Below are 21,564 nucleotides of genomic sequence, written 5' to 3'. Positions count from 1 at the left end.
CTTAACAATTGATGATGCAATAAAAGCAATACATATGTCTTGCCTGTCGTGACTTTAATCTCACATGAGAAAAAAAAAGAATATTGGGCAGATGGAAGTACAGATAGAGATAAACAAGTACACCATATAAGATATAATAAAAATTATACTTTCTATAACTACTATATACATTTTTAACTTACACAAGGCGTTATTATTTCTAGATCTGACCATTCATTGTTGAACTCGTGAGTAGTTGTACATTCCTCACAATAATATATTTTATCTTGCTCTGCACTAAAATCAATCAATCCGGTAACGGAGTCTGTGTTTTTGAGGTCACATTTCCACTTTTTCTCAAATTTTACATTTGACATCTTGAATCTTCTACTTATTATCTTGTCTATTTCCTCTGTCACAAAGGATGCAATGTGTTTGTACATGCCGGTTTTAATTTCCTTTCTGAATTCTAAAACCTGAATTTGAATCAAATTTGGACATGTCCTTAAAAGTAGTTTTCTTAACTTTATTGTCTCCTCTAATTCAAATACAGCAATACCTCTGAAAAGTGCAATTTCTCTCTTCTCCTGTCTAGGGGTATCTACTACTGCAATTTTATAATTCCTGCTCAATGAAGCAATCAAATGATTAATAAGATGTGGTGGTAGAAACCTAAACTTAAAACATAACCAGGTGGATTTCTTACAGGTATCCTTGGTCACATTGAACATCTCATATATGTCATTTTCTGGTTTTGATTTGACCATGCAAGGTACATAGTAGCAAGGTTTTTCATTAGCATTGTCTCTGGTTGCTGGTATGATAATATCAAATTTCTCCATAATATTCAGGATAGCATCTTTATGTTGCTCATGTTTATACAAAACATTTCTTTCATCTTTAAATATATCGTCCAAAACCTCAGTATGTAATATTCCTCTAACATTTAAATCCTCCAATTTTTCCTTCATTTTATGTCTGCTTACATCAAATTGAAATTTCTCTGCTGTTACTATGCATTTAAAAGCGTCGGACAGCCACTGTGTATCTAAAATAATAAAATCAGGAAGATCCCCAAAATAAACTATAGCTCTTATTTCATGGTGAAATTTCAAAAACAACATAAGTTCCTCATCATTCATTGGCATTGGTGTTTCAAGAGAGATTTTCATCAGTTCCTTAAAAGTTATAATTGGAATTTGTAACTCTATCATCTTCTCTTGAAGACTTTTTTCCAGTTGTGTAAATTTCAATGGGTAGGCTTTATTCCATGATTTCATTCCTCTGGCTAAGGTTAATATGTCCTGTTTTATTTTCTGGAATACACTATCATCATCTTTTGTATTTGAAATGAAGTATTCAGATCGTATATGTCCACAGGCATCATCTGAAACACCTTTCACGTAGCTTTCAATCTTCTTCTTGCATTCAATCCCTATCTGTAATAAAAGCATTTTAATTACTAAGTATGTGATAAAGGAAACCGAACAAAAACATGTCAATGTTAAAAATGAGGTTAACTGACATAAATATATTAGAAAGGGAAGGATATCTACATGTATATTTAATTTGCCTAATGTATCTTTCGTCCCTCTTTTATGACCGTTTTAAAAATTAGAAAAATCGATGGGCGACCTTTCTTTTTATTTCTGACTCATCATATTGGGTGGGCATTCTAGAAGTTTCAAGTCCGTCTGTTATGTACATATATTATATTAAATCGTCATAATTTATATATCAAATTATGGAGGACCTGAAATACTTTGGGACCTTCATAAATACTTTAGGATATCCTGGAGTCGCATTCTGTTGATCATCTAATACCTAATGAATATGAATTAAAGGGCCTCCTGAAATAAAGCAATTTCTATCCTATCATCAATTATTTGTGTAAGTCCATACTAGAATTATCCTCAAATAGAATAATGGAGGTCCTGAAACATTTCAGGATAAAAGGCAATCAGCAAGCAAATTTTCAAGGTCCTGAAATTTATCTGGAGGTGGTGAATATAATATGTATGAATACCCAGAATTCAAATATGTATTCCTAAACTATTTCCAGGATGCTGAGTGATTATATGTTTGGATACCCTGAATTTAAATATGGAGCTCCTGAACTATTTCAGGACGTGCTGAACTATCGTTTGTATGGTTATCCAAATTCAATTACAAAGCTTCTGAAATATTTAAGTGTCTCCAATAATACATGCATTTTTAACTTAATACACCTCTTACTAAATTGAATAACTTCTCCTAGTTTTATATAAAGTCCATTCATTTAAGTGAATCACTAGAATTTTATTGCATGCGAAATATGGGAATTACATAGAGCACATATTTGGTAGTCAACAATAATACATCTTTGTCAAAGACATCAATTTAATCTACAATCTAATCAGTTATATCACTACGACACCAAATGTCTACAATAATTTGACATCGAAACAATGTATGTTATATCATTTTAGTGATAATTTCTCTCTTAACACTTTGTTTTAATATGTATAGAGTACTACATTAAAGTCTGGTATATATGGTGATTATTTGTAAAACAACAGGGTCGATGACCCTGTTGGTAGATGTTTCGTATATTGCTGTTCATTTCATTATTTTGGTCAATTTTACCAACACAAGTTATTAATATTATTTACTAGAATCATACATATTTAAGATTTTTTTGTGGTTATCAAAATCGAAGACTAGATGTCTCCTTTCTATCAGTGATAAAGAAGGAACGTTTGGTCTTGAACTTGTCTTATCTAACATCATTCAAGATGTGGTGTGAATATGCAAATGAAAATCAGTATGCTGTTAGGGTTTGTATGCTTTGAAAAATATTGATCTATGTTGTAAGGGTTTGTGTGCTTTAAAGACATGTTGTCCTGTACTGTTCTTTGTCAAAGCATAGCATCAGACCAGTGAACTTTGTCGCAAAACTAACAAGACATAATATATATTGATCTAATTAAACACTATTTTGTTTATTCAGGTAAATAAATCAATAAGGGTTGGCTTTCTCTATGAACAAATTTAAAGGTCCTAGCAAATAAAGAACACAGAGAACAAGCATAACAAAAGTTATTGTATAAATTAAATTGGACAATATAACTAACAAAGGTTTAAATTCCTTCAAACAACCAGATGACACTGTTTGAAAGTATATTTTTTTCTAATAATTTAAATCAACTTTCAACAAATTTGCCTCTTCCTTTTCGGAAATATTGATTTCTTGACTTTTGCCATCATAGTAACCCAAATCTTATTCATTCATGTAAAGTTAACCCTGTATGTACAGTAATACAATTAAATGTTTTTTTTCTGCTTTTACTTGATATGAATATTTTAATATTGTATGCATGTTTGCCGGTGATCTCACATACCGTTTCTCCCTTTGCATTTATGACTTTGTCTTTATGTGAACCAACAAGAATTACTGGTGGATCACACTTATTTGTTTCCTCTTTCTCCGTACTCTCATCCATTGTAGGAGTAACACTTTCAGGTTTATTTTGCTGATCATCAAGTCTACAGTAGCAATGTATTGAATTCATCCACAACTGAAACATGTCTACAAAAAATGATTGAAACATGTATCAATTTCTAGAGGTGTTCATTTTAGTTATTACCACCCGTTGCTTACCTTATCATGCTTATCATATTATAATATGATACTACAGGAATTTAATAAGTATCAAATATTTTTGTGTCAAATAGATGAATAGGGAAATACATTATAGATGTTCAAGATAATAATAAAAATCAATACCTAAAGGAACATACGTACATAATAACATAGTAATGCAAAATATATAAATGTATAGGTATTATGTACAGGCTGAATTTTGAACCTGTATAAGTTAAAACTGCATAGCTAGTATATTTATTGATTTCAAATCTGTTTTTCGGAAGGATTTATATAGTATAATGTTATAAAATAACAAATCAAATACAGTTGGACAAATAAATGCCCCTATTACATAATATCCATACAGAAGTTTTGATAAAGGTGAACTGAAGCTACCATTAGGAACAAACAAAAAAAAGGCTTACAGACGAATGCACAGAAGGAAATATATTTGAACTAATATATACATGTACCCCAGTTTAAAAGAAGTATGTTTGCCCATTTCTGTTCAAAGAGATATAACTAAAGTTAATGTAATCAAGTCAGTCTTGTTAGCAAAGTTTTGAGAAAACGGGTGAAGGGTACAAGAAATGATTATACCAGAATCATGTTCATCCCGTATCATTTTTTTCTTTTCAAATTTATGTATTTTTCAATTACTTATAACAAACACGTTTGAATATGCATTTGGTACTTAAAACTAAGGCCTAAATTAAAATATTGTTTGTTTGCCCTTTTCCGACCCTATTTTTTGAAACAGGGTAGGTAGGTAGGTAAAATATTTTATTTTTCTTTCCCATAAAATAACTTGGCTCGGTACATTTTTTGTCATGGGTAGGCAGGTAGGTATAATATTTTATTTTATAGATACAATATCTGAATGATATCATTTTGGTCTGTATTTGCTCCTGTTTTAAGAATGATCGATTTTACTAATCTTTACTTTTATTGAAGTTTCTGAATAGTCCCAGGAAGTTATGAAAAAAATTATCATGTATAATGTGAAGTTAATTCATATGCACTTCTTTTTGTTTTCAAATATCAAAATATAGGGCTCGAGCATATTTTCAACAATTATATGCCTGGAACTTTTAAAGAGTTTTAACTTGCACTGATATTCTGTACTACGTACATGTACCTTGTGCGCTTAACTTGACCGAAAGATTTATTAATATCATATATATCTCCCTAGCATGGTTTGTGAAACAGCTTTACTATGTGCAATCTATTAGGGGGTAGGACCTTTATCGGGACTCCGGGATTGGGTGTTTTTAAGCTCGGGATTTCAGGATTTCCAGGACTTGTTTTTTTTTTAATTTCGGATGCAGAATTTAAATTTATTTAAATTCGGGAGCTCAGGATTTCATGTTTTAAAGCCCGGGATTTCAGGATCCGGACCCTCAAACCCCCATCTATAGTATGTGTTATTCCGACATTCTACCAATTTTATCAAAATTTGAACTGAAATCATCAGAGATGATATCTGTGAAATAAAACAAAAAATATTTGACTAGAATATAAAGCCGCTGCCCGGCAGTGCATTTCCCACCATCGTCATCATGCAACCAGTTAAAAGAGCTAAAACTAAGCATTTATCTTACTTTATTTACAACCCTAGAGACTGAGTGTGTCCCGGTGTTATCAATAAAAAGCTAAAAGACTTGAAACTCAAATGTCACATATTTTACATCGCATTTATAAATGGTCTGCAAGGAAAACTTGGCGATTTTACTGCCAATTATTCTCCAATTTACAGGACTTCGGTTCATTTCAGATATAAATAAAATATCAAAGCTGGTAGAAGGCAGCGTTAACATAATCATCCTGATATACGAATCACTAAACGTCATCCTTATACATGTTATATAGGATACAACATCCGTTAACAAAATATTTTGTACACACGTTGATAATTTTGTATTGGACAAACTTTTTTGAATGAACCCTGCTCTTCAAGTATAAAGGGCAACGTTGGTCATACTTTCAACATCGACTTCAATCAAAAGCTTTGAATCTTTAAATGCAAGTGTTCATGCCAAACACTCACGTGATACCAAATGGACTTAACCTTATACGGGGAAGATAAAACCTGTGGATTCCGGTAAAAAAGTTTTGAGCAGGAAATACAAATATAAGATTTTCGGGAGGAACGAAAAAATAATTAAAATAAAATATTGCTGGTAAATACAAATAAAAGATTTTCCGTCGGAACGAATTTATAGGGTCGGTCGGTAAAGGGCAAACAAACAATATTTTAATTTAAGCCTAAGAAAAGTCCTAAATTTACACAAGAGTGCATACACTGAAATGTCTCGCTTTCTTTACTGATTATTGATATTATGTTGATAGTCCTAAGTATAAAGCTTTATTACAACTGTCACATAGACTTAACATTAACCAAGATAGATAAACAAAGACCAATGAACCATGAAAATGAGGTCAAGGTCAGATGAACCATGCCAGGCAGACATTTACAGCTAACAATGCTTCCATACATTAAATATAGTTGACCTATTACTTATAGTTTAAGAAAAATAGACCAAAACACAAAAACTTAACACTGTGCAATGCACCATGAAATTAAGATCATAGTCAAATAAAACTTGCTGGACTGACATATAAATCATAAAATATTTCCATCAACCAAATATAGTTAACCTTTGGCAATATGATATTAGATAAAAAGACCAAAACTCACAAACTTAACTATAACCAGTGATTCATAAAAATGAGGTCAAGGTCAAATGACATCTGCCCACTATACATGTACACCTTATAATCATTCCATACAACACATATAGTAGACCTGTTGCATAAAGTATAAGAAAAAACAGAACAAAACACAAAAACTTAACTATAACCACTGAACCATGAAAATGAGGTCAAGGTCAAATGACATCTGCCCACTAGACATGTACACCTTACAAGCATTCCATACAACAAATATAGTAGACCTATTGCATAAAGTTTAAGAAAAACAGACCAAAACACAAAAACTTAACTAAAACCACTGAACCCCGAAAATGAGGTCAATGTCAGATGACACCTGCCAGTTGGACATGTACACCTTACAGTCCTTCCATACACCGAATAAACTAGCCCTATTTCTTATAGTATCTGAGATATGGACTTGACCACCAAAACTTAACCTTGTTTACTAATCCATGAAATGAGGTCGAGGTCAAGTGAAAACTGTCTGACGGGCACGAGGACCTTGCCAGGTACGCACATACCAAATATAGTTATCCTATTACTTATAATAAGAGAGAATTCAACATTACAAAAAATCTGAACTTTTTTTTCAAGTGGTCACTGAACCATGAAAATGAGGTCAAGGACATTGGACATGTGACTGACGTAAACTTCGTAATATGAGGCATCTATATACAAAGTATGAAGCATCCAGGTCTTCAAGCTTCTAAAATATAAAGCTTTAAAGAAGTTAGCTAACGCCGCCGCCGCCGGATCACTATCCCTATGTCGAGCTTTCTGCAACAAAAGTTGCAGACTCGACAAAAATTGACAACATGGTAATTGCACACACAAAAGATATCATAATATGATACAACTTTCTGATTTTAACACCTACCAATAGTTTTTTTTTAAGTTAATTTATTCCGATTGGTCCACTCCGTCTTTATCGAAAGAATAAAAACAAAATTTAGATGTATAAATGAGATTTTTTTTTCATGATTATAATCTAAAAACAGGTAATAAACAGCTGCGCCATGAGCGCATAATACGCCTGACGTCTTGTGTGGAAGTTTTATGCAATAATCATAAATAGTTTCTGAGGAAGTTTTAAGCAATAACCATTTATTGTTTTTGAGACACACTGGGTTTTTTTTACAAATATCACTAAAATAAAATTTTGAATCAAACCAAAAAGTATACAGATATTTAAATTAGTATAACAAAGAAGTGTGTACAGTTTCAAGCAATAATCATCAATTGTTTTTGAGATACGGCGCGACATGTAAAAAAAACCTCCCCTTTTTTACAAAATACTCAATAACTCAAAAATAAAATTTTGAGTCATCACCAAAAAGAATACAGATCTTTAGATTAATATAACTAAGAAGTGTGTAAAGTTTTAAGCAATAATCATAAATCGTTTTTGAGATACGGCGCGACATGCAAAAAAACCCTCCCCCTTTTTTACAAAATACTCAAAAACTCAAAAATGAAATTTTGAATCATCACCAAAAAGTATACAGGTATTAAGATTAATATAACTAAGAAGTGTGTAAAGTTTTAAGCAATAATCAAGAAACGTTTTTGAGATACGGTGCGACATGTGAAAAAAAAACACACCCCTGTTTTAGTTACAAAGTGCCGTAACTCAAAAAGTTTAAATCTTATTTTCACCAAAAAGTATACAGATCATTTGACCATCATAAGAAACAACTATATTAAGTTTCATGAAATTTGGATAAGTCGTTCTCAAGTTACGGTGCGACATGTTTACGCTGGACAGACGGACAGACGGACGGACAGACAGACAGACAGACAGACGGACACCGGACATTTGTATACCATAATACGTCCCGTCAAAATTTTGATGGGCGTATAAAAAATGATGAAAAATGGGAAAATCATGAAAATAGGGTATTTTCAAAAGGGCGTTGTAAAAAACAAATGGAGCTCAATATGATGTTTGTCTTCACTAACTATTTTTTTGTAGTCATATAGACCTAAAAATCAGAATAAGAAAACAAATTTAATTCAAGAAATGTTCGGTTCATCAGAGGTGAACATCCTGAATTTGAAAATATTTTTAGCACAGTGTTTTCTTGTTAATGGACGAACACTATTTGGCATCGCCCGATTTGTTCATAAAAAATTATGGTGGATAAAAATGTATCGACTAGTTATCAAAGGTACCAGGATAATAGTTTAGACGTGCATTTCGTCTACATAAGACTCATCAGTGACGCTCATTATATAATATTCATAAAGCCAAACAAGTACAAAGTTGAAGAGCATTTAGGATCCAAAATTCCAAAAAGTTTTGCCAAATACGGCTAAGGTAATCTATGCCTGGGGTAAGAAAATCCTTAGTTATTCGATAAATTCAATGTTTTGTAAACAGCAAATTTGTAAAAATTACCACATTATTGATATTCATGTCAACACCGAAGTGTTGACTACTGGGTTGGTGATACCCTCGGGGACGAAACGTCCACCAGCAGTGGCATCGACCCAGTGGTGTAAATATTTATTAAAGGTACCATGATTATAATCTAGTACGCTAGACATGCGTTTGGTCTACATAAGACTCATCAGTGACGCTCATATCAACATATTTATAAAGCTAAACAAGTACAAAGTTGAAGAGCATTGAGGATCCAAAATTCCAAAAAGTTGTGCCAAATACGGCTAAGGTAATCTATGCCTGGGGTAAGAAAATCCTAAGTTTTTCGAAAAATTCAAAGTTTTGTAATCAGGAAATTTATAAAAATTACCACATTATTGATATTCATGTCAACATCTAAGTTTTGACTACTGGGCTGGTGATACCCTCGGGGACGAAACGTCCACCACCAGTGGCATCGACACAGTGGTGTAAATAGTTATCAAAGGTACCAGGATTATTATTTAGAACGCCAGACGCGCGTTTCGTCTACATAAGACTCATCAGTGACGCTCATATCAAAATGTTTATAAAGCCAAACAAGTACAAAGTTGAAGAGGATCCAAAATTCCAAAAAGTTGTGCCAAATACGAACATCGTATATCAATACTTACTTTGTGCATTTTTGTCATTAGCCTCATTAAGTTTTGTTACAACAAGATAAATTGCATCTTGAGACAGAAATGTTTGATGTGTGTGATAAAATTCTTCATCACCAGCAAAATCCCATAACAAAAAGTTGACATACTCCTCTTTGTCATGTAAATCAACTTTAGATTTGTCCATCATGGCTTTGATATTCTTATGTGTCTTTGCTAATAGTAGGTTTTCTTTCTGTTGATGGTCAGTATTGGTTATTTTATATTTGGTGGTTACTGGAGGTTCAACTTGAGTGACTACTGAAGGTTTTATTTTTTCACCCTGCTGAGAAAAAAATGTTGAATCATTTGATTCATCAACACGTCTGTACAAAATGAGGGTATTGTCTTTAAACGTTTCCTGAGCTCCGTTTGAATGTTTAACTTGAGTGTCTTCTGAGTTTTTTTCTGTATAGGCAGTGGCTACTAGGCGTTCGATTTGAGAGTCTTCTTGTGTTTCTTCTTTACATTCAGTGTCTCTTGGATGTTTTAGTTTTGTAGACTGAGAAGATGATAAAGGTACCTTTGATTCATCAAAACCTGTCGGTGAAGTGTTGTCGTTAAAGGTGTTGTGGGCTGCTTTTTCAATGCTGGCTAAGCTATGCTTATTGGCTAGTTCTTCTTCGTATGGTTTTAATAATCTTGCATTCAGTTCAGTTTCTTTATAGTTACCTATAATAAAAACAAATTAAACTGCTATATGTTTCCCTTAAAACATGTTAAAACAGACATGAGATGAATTATTCGTAAACAAAAAATAAAAGAAATATGTGTCTGATGACACCAATAGGCCCGAGAACACAGTTATTTCGTAGTGCATTTCTTTTAGACAATGAATTCAAATTAAAAAGATCGCAACTTCTCTATCACAAAAAATATTTTATAGTGTAGTTTACTACTATTGGATCAAATAATATCATTACAGAAATTTCTACCAGCTATCTCAAAATATTGACAATTCTGTGTTAAGGGAGTCTTACATTCAGTTTGACAGCTTCAGGCATTCTTTTTATTTTTGACTTACTTTAACTGGACCAAATCACAACTTAACATAAAGATTCAGCACCCAAATTTTTTTATCATATAATTTCATCCACCTACTTATTTTTGCATGCATAAAATATTAAGAAACAAATTTGGACAATTTATCAACAAAAAAAATATACACTGTTCACACTAGGGACTTAATTCGTAGACAACGAAAACCAAAGGTCAATAACTGTGTCCTTGAACCTAATAGGACAGAAAGACTTGAACAATCTTAATAAAACTTTACATGACATGTATGCTTAGGGAATTATGATATAGTTGGCCAAGTTTCGTGGACATATATTATAGAAACTACGGTCGTCAACATGTGGATGGGGTTTTTTACGTTTAAATAAGATATTTTCATCTGTTAAGATGTTGGCCTAAACAATTTAAATATTGCAAAAATAAGCTTTTTAAATGCTTTCGAGTATTATATATTAAGTATTAAAAGCATCTGAACACTTATTTTATTCATCAGATTTATTACAATTTTTCAAAAAACAAATTTATATGAGCCTATGCCTGTAAATAGAGCTATTCGAATTAAGTCTTACATAAACATGCATTTTTTTCAAACAATTTGACGATTTTGAGGTTTTGTAACCACAAATTATTCTTTCATATATATTAAATGTACTTTAAATGTAGAGATGAGATGAGAACATGTTAATGTAATATGAAAAATTATCCTTCTTTGTACTAGATGAACCTGCTGATCTGGATTGTTAATGACCAATTGCAATTTATTTATGTAAATACATATAAGATAATATACAGTATGTTTGCTGAATAAAAATCGTTCATTAAAGGGGCACTAGCTACGAGATATATAAAAAATCTAAAGTTTGATTTTTTTCTGTTCAATCAATAATGAAAGTGAAATAGTGAAATAACAATTCGCTTTCTGTAGCCAAAAAGGTTAAATTTTGTCAAATTACGCTAAGGAACATTGATAATTAGTAATTCACTTGCAAGTGAATGAGTCGACCTCTTTAAATCCGTATTCATGTGAACTTCAATTTAACCCCTAGCTAGAGATTGACAACGCATGCATTGTACGTGTACTGGTTATTTAAAGAAAAAGAATGTCAACAATGAAAGTGAAACTACGGTAAATCATTTGATTACTAATTCGATGCACATAAAATCATTCTTATACGGTTAAAAACAATGAGAAACATTTATTGTTAGTCTATAAAATAAAATCAAACAGACCTATAAAAATCCAATTGCACGTGTTGGTTTAATCTATTCATATCTTTATATATGTTTACATCGCTTATATGGACATCTGAGGTCAAATCGATAGGTAATTAGATGTCATCTGGACTAAAATACACACGAAACGAACCTATATATTATCTACCCCATGCTCTGTAAACTGTTTATTTTAGACTTTTGATAGTTTGGATAAATGTTTTACATTGTTATAAATCAAATATGAGAATTTGAGTCAAATTGGTGACCATTAATTTGACAGCTAGTACCCCTTTAACAAAGAGTGTATTAATAATAGACATATACAGAATTACAGCACACTTCATACATTTAACACAGCATTCACAGGCTTTATTGAGATGTTTACTTTTTATACTTTTTCGAATTTTTGCACTTTTACTTTGATAGATACATTGTACTATATTTGTTTTACTCATATTGTTTTACTTGATATTAATATGCCGGCATTTTTTAGTAAGCAAGCTAGTCAAGCTGGCTACTTTGACCTATAGTTGTTTACTTTTGATACATTGTGACTTCGATGGAGAGTTGGGTCACTGGCTCTCATACCACATCTTTTTAATTATAGTCATTGCATTAAGCTACAGACGTCATTGATGTTATAGTGTCCCACTTTCACTTCACATGCTGGACATTTCTTGTCATTTAAACGTTAAAAAACAAATTATACCGTACTGTTCTCTATAATTTCTTTTTGACAGAACGTTTTTTTTCTTAATGGGGTGTTGTTGTTTTCAAACACACCGCATTCGTATTTTTGACATGTTGATTATCATTGCTCACTTAAGGTGGTCTTGTTTGTTAACATGCTAGTTCACAAGATGCACAGGAAGACGTGTTATCCTACATTATTTGTACTTCGAGTTGAGGAGTCTTTGCTCTTACTTCTTAATGCTCTATACTTATCAGAGAAACAGCAAATACAAATTTTGAAGTCTTTGATTTGATGAGGCCAGTGTTCGAGCCTATAACCTTTCGCATTTGAGGCGAACAAGCTCCATGAGACCACAAAGGCGGTTTCCTAAAATTGGCCAAAATTTTGAACTGAGATGCACAAAGTTTAAAATGAGTAATCTACTTTTATCAAACAATAATGGATGGTGGGTAGTGCTATACATTTTAAGCATTTTCAAATAGACATGATGACTTAATAAATCTGAACTTGAAATTAGTCTTCATTTTGATTCAGGTTGAAAACTTACATCCATATGTGTTAATTAATTATATATATCAAAACAGCTCTGATCTTTAATATCATATAATGGCTAATTCATACATGTAAACCTGTCTGAGAAAATGAAGTCATAGAGGTAAAACATGTTAAATGTTAATACCATATATGCCATACCTTCTAATTTATTCCAAATGCTGTCACCAAATTTTGCTTTACATTTTATCACATGAATTTCTAATCCATTCGTGCTTGTAACATCTGCATTATTTCTTCCAAACAATCTTTTAAATAATGATGTGAGTCCACCATCTTTCTTTCCTTCTTTAAATAACCTGTTAACCAATGAAGTCTTACCCGCACCTTTCTTCCCAACTATTACTAAACGTATGTCTCTTTTTTTCTCAGATCCTGACTTGAGTAATTTGAGGTACAAAGGAACAGATCTTTTATCAGCCATTAATTCTATTTCAGTTGGAACTTCATTATCTTCAAAGATATGATAAAGAGATATTTTCATAAATGAGAACATTATTCTTTTATTTATTTGAAATAATATATTATCAATGTATGGAACTATCAAACATTCCGTTTAAAGTAAATTAAATATGCTTAAATGCTTTTAAAGCGAGACTATCTTAAGTTGAAAGTTTTTGCTCCATGTTTGAGGACTCACTGTGAATTTTAAACAGGAACAAAAATTAGGGTGCCTACGACATGTACTATGCGTTATTGTTACACAATTATGACCAAAATTTAAGCATCCCAATGATCAAATTAATATCTAAACAGTGGACTGTTCTGGAACGGTAATGAAGGAAAATCTGTAACAAATAGACAGCTGTTAATTGTAACACAATAGTTCCTCACAAAAATTTAGAACAATTATAGTGAAATCCTTACGATTGGCATCTTTGTATCATGTCAAGTTAATAATACAATAAAGCAAATACCTTTTATCCTTTGTGCATCAGTCTGAAAAAAAAAAGGAATATATATTGTGAGTATATCAGGAAACTTGTAGAAATGTAAGATATAAAAAAATTGTAATTGATTGATTTTTCATGCTAAAAGGCTACTTTCTGTTTAAATATTGGCTAATTCTTGCTTGCCAATTTTTATTAGAGAAGAAAGTTGGAGTGCACAGAAAGAACAACCTTACTTTGACAGGAAAACTGGCAGAATTTTGACATCCACTGGACCATGGCTCAGGGGATGGAGCAAATTATCTCCATGGTTATAAGTTAAAGTAGAAATCAAAACCATTGATAAGCCATTGGATGAAAAAATCACTACTTCGAGCAAGTATCACATGTATATAAGAGCAAGTATCACATGTATATAAAAGTATCGATAACATTACCTTCTGTAGCCTCCTGATGGTGGTATTTAATAAACTAAAATTAGTAGTTCATCTGACACTGAACTAAACACAAACTTTAACATGTTAACAATGTAAAACGTTCGAAGTCAGTAGACTATGACTGCAGTGGTGGGGCCATAAATTTACATGAAAAGTAGATGTGCCATTGCTAACACAACTAAATAACTGCTGGTACTGACACCTAATGGTACTCATCTACCTAGATGACAGAGTTTACTACCCTTGTTGGTTAGAGTTCAAACGTGTATCATATACAAAGTAGACGTTGTTTAGTACCACTGCTGGTAAGGATGCCCAAGTGTATCATCTTTAGACAGTGTCCAATACCAATGATGATATAGGTATAATAGTGTATCATCTACCAAGTAAAGGGTTTAGCACCACTGCTGGTAAGAGTACCCAAGTGTATCATCTTGAGCCAGTCTCTAATACCAATGATGATATAGATATCATAGTGTATCATCTACCAAGTAAAGGTTTTAGCACCACTGCTGGTAAGGGTACCTAAGTGAATCAACTACTTAGTAGATTGGTTAGCACCACTGTTGATAAGGATGCTAACCAAAGTGTGTCAACTACCCAGTAGAGTGTTTAGCACCTATGCTGGTGAGAGTATCTGAGTGTTTCAACTACCAAATAGTGTTTAGCACCACTGCTGGTAAGGGTACCTAAGTGTGTTTTGAACTACCAAGTAAAATGTTAAGCTCAAATGCTTTAAAGGATATTCAATGGTACCATCTATCTGGTAGACAGTGATTAATACCACTGCTAGCAAATTTACCCAGGAGTAGCATATACTCAATAGGCTGAAAAGGTATACGTGTGTATTATCTGCCAAGTAGACAGTTTTTAGTATCACAGCTTATACGAGTACCATCTTCTAAGAAGATAGTGTTCATTACAACTGTTGGTAATATATACCCAGTAGACAGAGTTTAGCACTACTGCTGTTACGTATATCAAAGAATCACCTTGAGGAGATCCACGCGTAGCCTCTGGCTGTTGGCAATCCTCTTTAAATAAATAAAGAATTAAATTAATACCATCTACCAAACAGACATTGTTTAGTACCACTGGTGGTAACGGTATCATCTATGTAAGACTGTGTTTGGTACCATTGCTGGTAAAGATTTCATCTTCCTAACAGACAGTGTTTAGTACCACTGCTGGTAATAGAATCATCTACCCAACAGACTGTGTTTAGTAACACTCCTGGTAATATTACCATCTACCTAACAGAGTGTTAAGTACCACTGCTGGTAAGGGTATCATCTACCTGAAGACTGTGTTTAGTAACACTCCTGGCAATGTTACCATCTACCTAATAGAGTGCTTAGTACCACTGCTGGTAAAAGTATCATCTACTTAATAGACTGTGTTTCGTATTACTGCTAGTAGAGGTGTCATCTACCTAACAGACTGTTTAGTAACACTAATGGTAAAAGTATCATCTCCCTAACATACAGTGATTAGTACTGCTGCTGGTAAGGGTATCATCTACTTTACAGAGTGAGTTTAGTACTACTGCTGGTAAGGGTATCATTTGCCTAACATACAGTGTTTAGTACCACTACTGGTAAGGATATCATCTCCCTAACAGACGGTGTTTATTACCACTACTGGTAAAGGTATCATCTACCTAACAGACTGTGTTTAATATCAGTGCTGGTAACGGTATCTTCTACTTAACAGACCGTGTTTAGTACTACTGCTAGTAAAGGTATCATATCTAACAGACTGTGTTTAGTAACACTAATGGTTATGGTATCATCTATCTAATATATAGTGTTTAGTACCACTGCTGGTTATGGTATCATCTACCTAACAGATAGTGTTAAGTACCACTGCTTGTAATGGTATCATTGATATTTATCACAGGTGTACAAACTACAATTGATTAGTTACGAATTTAAGCGGACCTTTGATGTACTAATTAGGTTGTAAAATTATTTATAAATTTAACACTAATTAATAAGGATATAAAAGAACAGAGTTCCTATGTCCTCCGTGTTGCACATATTTTATATTTCCAAGGGGCATAACTGTTTTTAAGAAAAGTCGATCGTCCACCATCATAGAATTTGTCCGAGATATTGCTGATAGTAACCTATTAGTACAAGTTTTATAAAAATGTGGCAATGATTGTTCCTGTGAGAGCGCTAACAAGACCATTTTCCATATATCTAATATTTCCAACGGGCATAACTCTTTTAAAAAAGTCGATCAGACACCATTATATAACTTGTCTGAGATATTGCTGATATTAACCTATAGTATAAGTTTTGTGAAATTCTGCCAAGAATTGTACCCGTGAAAGTGCTAACAAGACCAGACGGATGGACAGACGCCCGGTATTTCCATGTCCCCTGCATCACGTTCACAGGGGACAAAAATACCCGACAGAGTATCTAACAAATAAATGTTTTGACACTAATCAAAATATATCGTTATTGACCTGCTGACCGGTAAAAAAAAGATCGTTCAAAACTGCCTTAACTAATTGAAATTAACAACCGTATGCATAAATGTTTCGCTATTTTCATTTATCCGCCAAAATAACCGAAAATAAACATCCTGCGAAAATAACCCGCTATATGGAACCTAAGTGTGTATAGTTTTACTGCTGGTAAGTGTATCATCTACTTAAAAAACTGTGTTCAGTACCACTGCTGATAAGGGTGTCATATACCTAGCAGACTGTGTTTTGTACCTGTAAGTATTCCATCACTTCTTTATACTGTCCCCGTTTTCTTGCTGCTGCTAGATCGTATGGAGTCTTACCCTGAAATACAGACAAATCTTTATATTGCTTTCATCTGTCAATTACAAAGAAGACTTTTGTAACACATATCATACAATAATCAAGACCAGTAGCAGCTGAGTGGTGTTTAATTTTGTTTTTACAGGTGCTAACAATATCATTTTCGTTTACAAAATATATATAACTCATGAAACAACATTCTGTACAGCCTTTCAGAAGGATTTTATCTTTCTTTAAAAGCATCTGAAAAAATGCTCTATCTGTCAGCATTTGGTCTTTGTAAATTATTTTTGGCAGTTTTTGTATTGGTAAATGCATCCTCTCTGTTCCCAATAGGTTTTTTTTCTGCCATCCATGATTTTCTATTCTGTATAACCCATTCATACCCTCTTATATCTGTAAATTGTTAAAACTGTTATTTTACAGCATTTCATAGTTTTGAGTGTTAACAATGATATAGTATAAACAAGCATTCTGAGAGTATTCCATGGCAATACATAGTCCCCTACTGATTAAAAATTCATTGTGATGGAACAAAATGCTAATTTGATCTATATCTTGTCATGAAGTATTTTACTACATCAAAAAATATCAAGTCAGTATATTCCATCGTCAATGGTGTTAAACTGATAATCGTAACTGGAATTACGACGATCCCAATATGGCGACGGCTGAAATAGGTAAAACAATTTCAGTAATTTTTCTCAAATGTATAGCCCGTTGTTGTCACCAGTTACTCAGCTGCAAGATTTTTCTATACCATTACATCATATTTGAGTCGTAACGGTGCACTATAATTGTCTAAGTGCTTAGAAAATTGCCGAGACAAAGTAAGATAACTCCAATGTTTAAAATCATTGATAGTTTTAGAACAAATATTAGATTCCTATTTTTTCCCCACTAAAGGAGCATACCTCTAGAACAGTTAAAGTGACACCACCAAAATTCAATTTTGATCTGTATTTTGTGGTAATAAGCATTGCGTATAAGTTTAATTACATTTGGTTGAGGCTAACTAATGTTAGAAAACAGAATTGGCCCAAAAATATAACAGTTTTACAAAATTGTTAAAATGTAAACTTTTAGTCATTTATTGGACAGATGAATGCTTCTGCTACATAAATATGGGCTGTTTTTGACAATACAATGCACTTATATCGGGTTGTAGCACCATCAAGTCATGCTAAATTACTGAAATCTTCAAAATTCTATCATTTTAGTTAAATTTTAGACGGTTTCCGTGTAAAACGAAAGTGGCCGCATTCGTGTTCATCCTTAATATTGCAATGCATACCTGTCAACCTCTGAAAATGAAAAGTCAGGTCATGACCTGCATTGAGAAAAAAAATCTCAGGTCATAACGCGTACGACATTTTGCGGGCTCAATTGAAGAACAAAAATATGTTTACATATATAATTTATATAGTCAATATGTATATGAAACAGTTAGAACATGTATACAAGTTTATTTCAGACTATTGTTATATTCCATAGTAGCAGACTTGGCATTCTTTAAAAGAACTGCACTTGGTTTCAGTTCATAGCAATGCAAATGTGTATTCATTTTACAAGAAAGAAGAGCACACAGTGTATCCTTATTAAGATCAGCCCTAAACTCTGTAGCTATTTTCTTTACTAAAGAAAATGCCCTCTCACTGTCTGCATTGCTGTTTGGCAATGTTTTAGAAAGTTTTGACAAAACAAAAAATCTTGGTTTGTTAAGAAAAATGTCATGCAACTTGGACATTTCTCCCCAAAATGTACCAATGTTAGTTTCAGGGGAAGTGCAAAGTGGAAGTTCATCTAATGGGGTCAACTGATAGTCACTGAACTCATCTTGTAGCTGTGTTGTCTCTTCATATCGTTACGTACAATGTAGCTCAGGTAAACAGTCCTACATTTTGACTTTTGGTTACATTGAAAAAGACCGATAAAACCGAAGGTCGTATTACTTCTAAATACCGGAAACAATTCGGTCAGAAATCCGGGTGAAACGGGTAATGTTAGAAATTCCCGGGACCCGCCGGGTAAAGAAAAACTCCCGGGTGAGAGGTGAAAATAACGGGTGTCACCCGCAAAAAACGGGTGAGTTGACAGGTATGGCAATGTAAGTTGTATTTTATGATAATACATAACATATATAAAGGTTGTGGATGAACACGGATGCGGCCACTTTCATTTTTGACAATAACAATATGAAAAGTGACGTTTTTTGGCATATTTGAGAGATTTTTCATATTTGAGCTTCAATCGGATCGTTTTTAGTGACTTAATCAGTTAAAATCTTTCACATAAACTAATTGAATCAAGTGAAATAGACACTTAAGTGTTTAAAAAGTGGTCAAAATCTTTCGTCAGATGAAACTGAAATTTGAGGTCAAAATGAGTCCTTACCGGACCTACTCCTTTGCAGTCTTAATAGGATCATCTTTTTCAAATTATTGCACCAAATATTTTGAAACTGCAATCAATATCAAATATAAGGCAATTTTATTTCCTCCTTATTGGATCCATAGAAATATAGTCTAGTATGCCAGCTATGCTGGCACTTATGGTAGAAGCATCGTTTTGGGACAAAGAACGATAACTCTTTCTAGACGACCCATCTGAAAAGTTTCGTCACTCTCGTAAAATCTCGTACGATTATTTTTTTTTAATGGCGGCCAAATTTAACGTTTTAACGCGATCTTGACTAAACTGAACAGATCGGAATAATTTCGATGTTAACTACGACATTAATTTTTATTTGTTTGATAAAACAAGAATTCAGAAATTTTGGTAACTTGTGTGGCTTCTTTAAATTTTATTGTACCACGGAAATTACCGAAGTTAGGACAACAACATCTGACGCCATGTTTCGTCTGCTTCAACATTCCATTATCAGTGAGGTCAAAACAAATTACCTAAATAAACACAGGTACTTCATTTAAAAGTAACAAAATCATAGTAAACGATTACATATTTAGCGTAAAAGTTCCGTCCAGGCATGGGAACACAGAAAAAACTTCTGCAGGCAATACATTTTGGATTTTTTGTTATGGCCATGCGGCATGCGGGTAAACTCCGGTGCACTGGTTGACCATGAATACTTTTGTTCATCTACCACATTATTCCCCACATCAAGGAAAAATGATAATTATACTGTTGAATGTGATCACTGTTATTTATGTAGTCAATGACGAATCCAGAATTTTTCATAAGGAGGGCCTGCTGACGGGGCGCTCTAGTCATGCTTCACTGCCTTCAGTGATTACCTATATAGGTGTAATACCACCATTGATTTTCCCCTATTAGTCTTTGTTAAATTTGCACTTTTCAAAAAATTATGCAGAATTTATCTTTGTTTCAAATAAAGAATTACTTGGCATGAGTAAAGTTTTATCCTGTCCAGTTCTATAGAAAAAGTTTCACATAACATTTCATTGCATATAAGAAAATAACCATCATTGGAAGTAAACCAATCAAATTTCTCCCCTTATTCTATCTGTGTACAAGGTTTAGTCACCATGTAACCTCAAGATTACAAAATTTTCTATAGAAATAACAAATAAAAAATAATGGTGTTTTGAAATACCCAAGACATATGTTTATGACACAGAAATAGTTTTACTGCAATAAAATGTAGGATTAATTACCTACAACGGTCAAATTCAAGGGAATATTTTTTTAGACCTACTTTCGTATGCAACCGGATGTGACGTACCATGATTTGGTGGTATTACACCTATAGTCAACAATTTTTTCCCATGAAAAGGGGGGACCGTCCCCCCTCTGGATCCTATGGTAGCCCACAGACTAATTTAAAACTTAACAAAAGTTTTAAACATGAAAGAATATTCAAATAATTCACAATCTTTTTAGTCTGTACTTCCTTTGGCAAACTCTCAACAAATCTTTTCATTGATTACAAAATGTATGTCACACCTTATACAGTCCCAGGAGATGGAAACTGTTTTGTTTTCTCTCTCTTAGTTTAATCATAAAAAGGAGACTTGAGTCTGAGTAGTACATTTAGAACTGACTACTGTATATATGGTATGCTCCCATATTGTCCAAAATTGTATTTTATGGGAAGATGGAGTTATGATAACCAATGAAAATACCATGACTTTGATAGGTAAAATTGAGAATGGAAATGGGGAATGTGTCAAAGAGACAACAACCCGACCAAATAAAAAACAACAGCAGAGGGTCACCAACAGGTCTTCAATGTAGCGAGAAATTCTCGCACCCGGAGGCGTCCTTCAGCTGGCCCCTAAACAAATATATACTAGTCCAGTGATAATGAACGCCATACTAATTTCCAAATTGTACACAAGAAACTAAAATTAAAATAATACAAGACTAACAAAGGCCAGAGGCTCCTGACTTGGGACAGGCGCAAAAAATGCGGCGGGGTTAAACATGTTTGTGAGATCTCAACCCTCCCCCTATACCTCTAACCAATGTAGAAAAGTAAACGCATAACAATACGCACATTAAAATTCAGTTCAAGAGAAGTCCGAGTCTGATGTCAGAAGATGTAACCAAAGAAAATAAACAAAATGACAATAATACATAAATAACAACAGACTACTAGCAGTTAACTGACATGCCAGCTC

The 21,564-nt window shown here is 33.1% G+C and overlaps 1 protein-coding gene across 1 annotated transcript in view; it reads right to left on the bottom strand.

Moving 5' to 3' along the window:
* LOC143054482 (uncharacterized) overlaps positions 1-21,564 on the bottom strand; it is a 225,374-nt gene that overhangs the window by 15,769 nt on the left and 188,041 nt on the right. The window contains exons 3-8 of the mRNA XM_076227505.1: positions 16,913-16,984; positions 13,772-13,793; positions 12,996-13,307; positions 9,353-10,048; positions 3,360-3,547; positions 183-1,418 (exon numbers count right to left, since the gene is read on the bottom strand). Of these exons, the coding sequence (XP_076083620.1) occupies positions 183-1,418; positions 3,360-3,547; positions 9,353-10,048; positions 12,996-13,307; positions 13,772-13,793; positions 16,913-16,984 (2,526 nt within the window). The remainder of the gene's footprint in view (positions 1-182; positions 1,419-3,359; positions 3,548-9,352; positions 10,049-12,995; positions 13,308-13,771; positions 13,794-16,912; positions 16,985-21,564) is intronic.

The sequence above is a fragment of the Mytilus galloprovincialis genome, chromosome 12 (assembly GCF_965363235.1).
Source record: "Mytilus galloprovincialis chromosome 12, xbMytGall1.hap1.1, whole genome shotgun sequence".
Lineage (NCBI taxonomy): Eukaryota > Metazoa > Mollusca > Bivalvia > Mytilida > Mytilidae > Mytilus > Mytilus galloprovincialis.
This window is presented reverse-complemented; position numbering and strand designations above follow the sequence as displayed.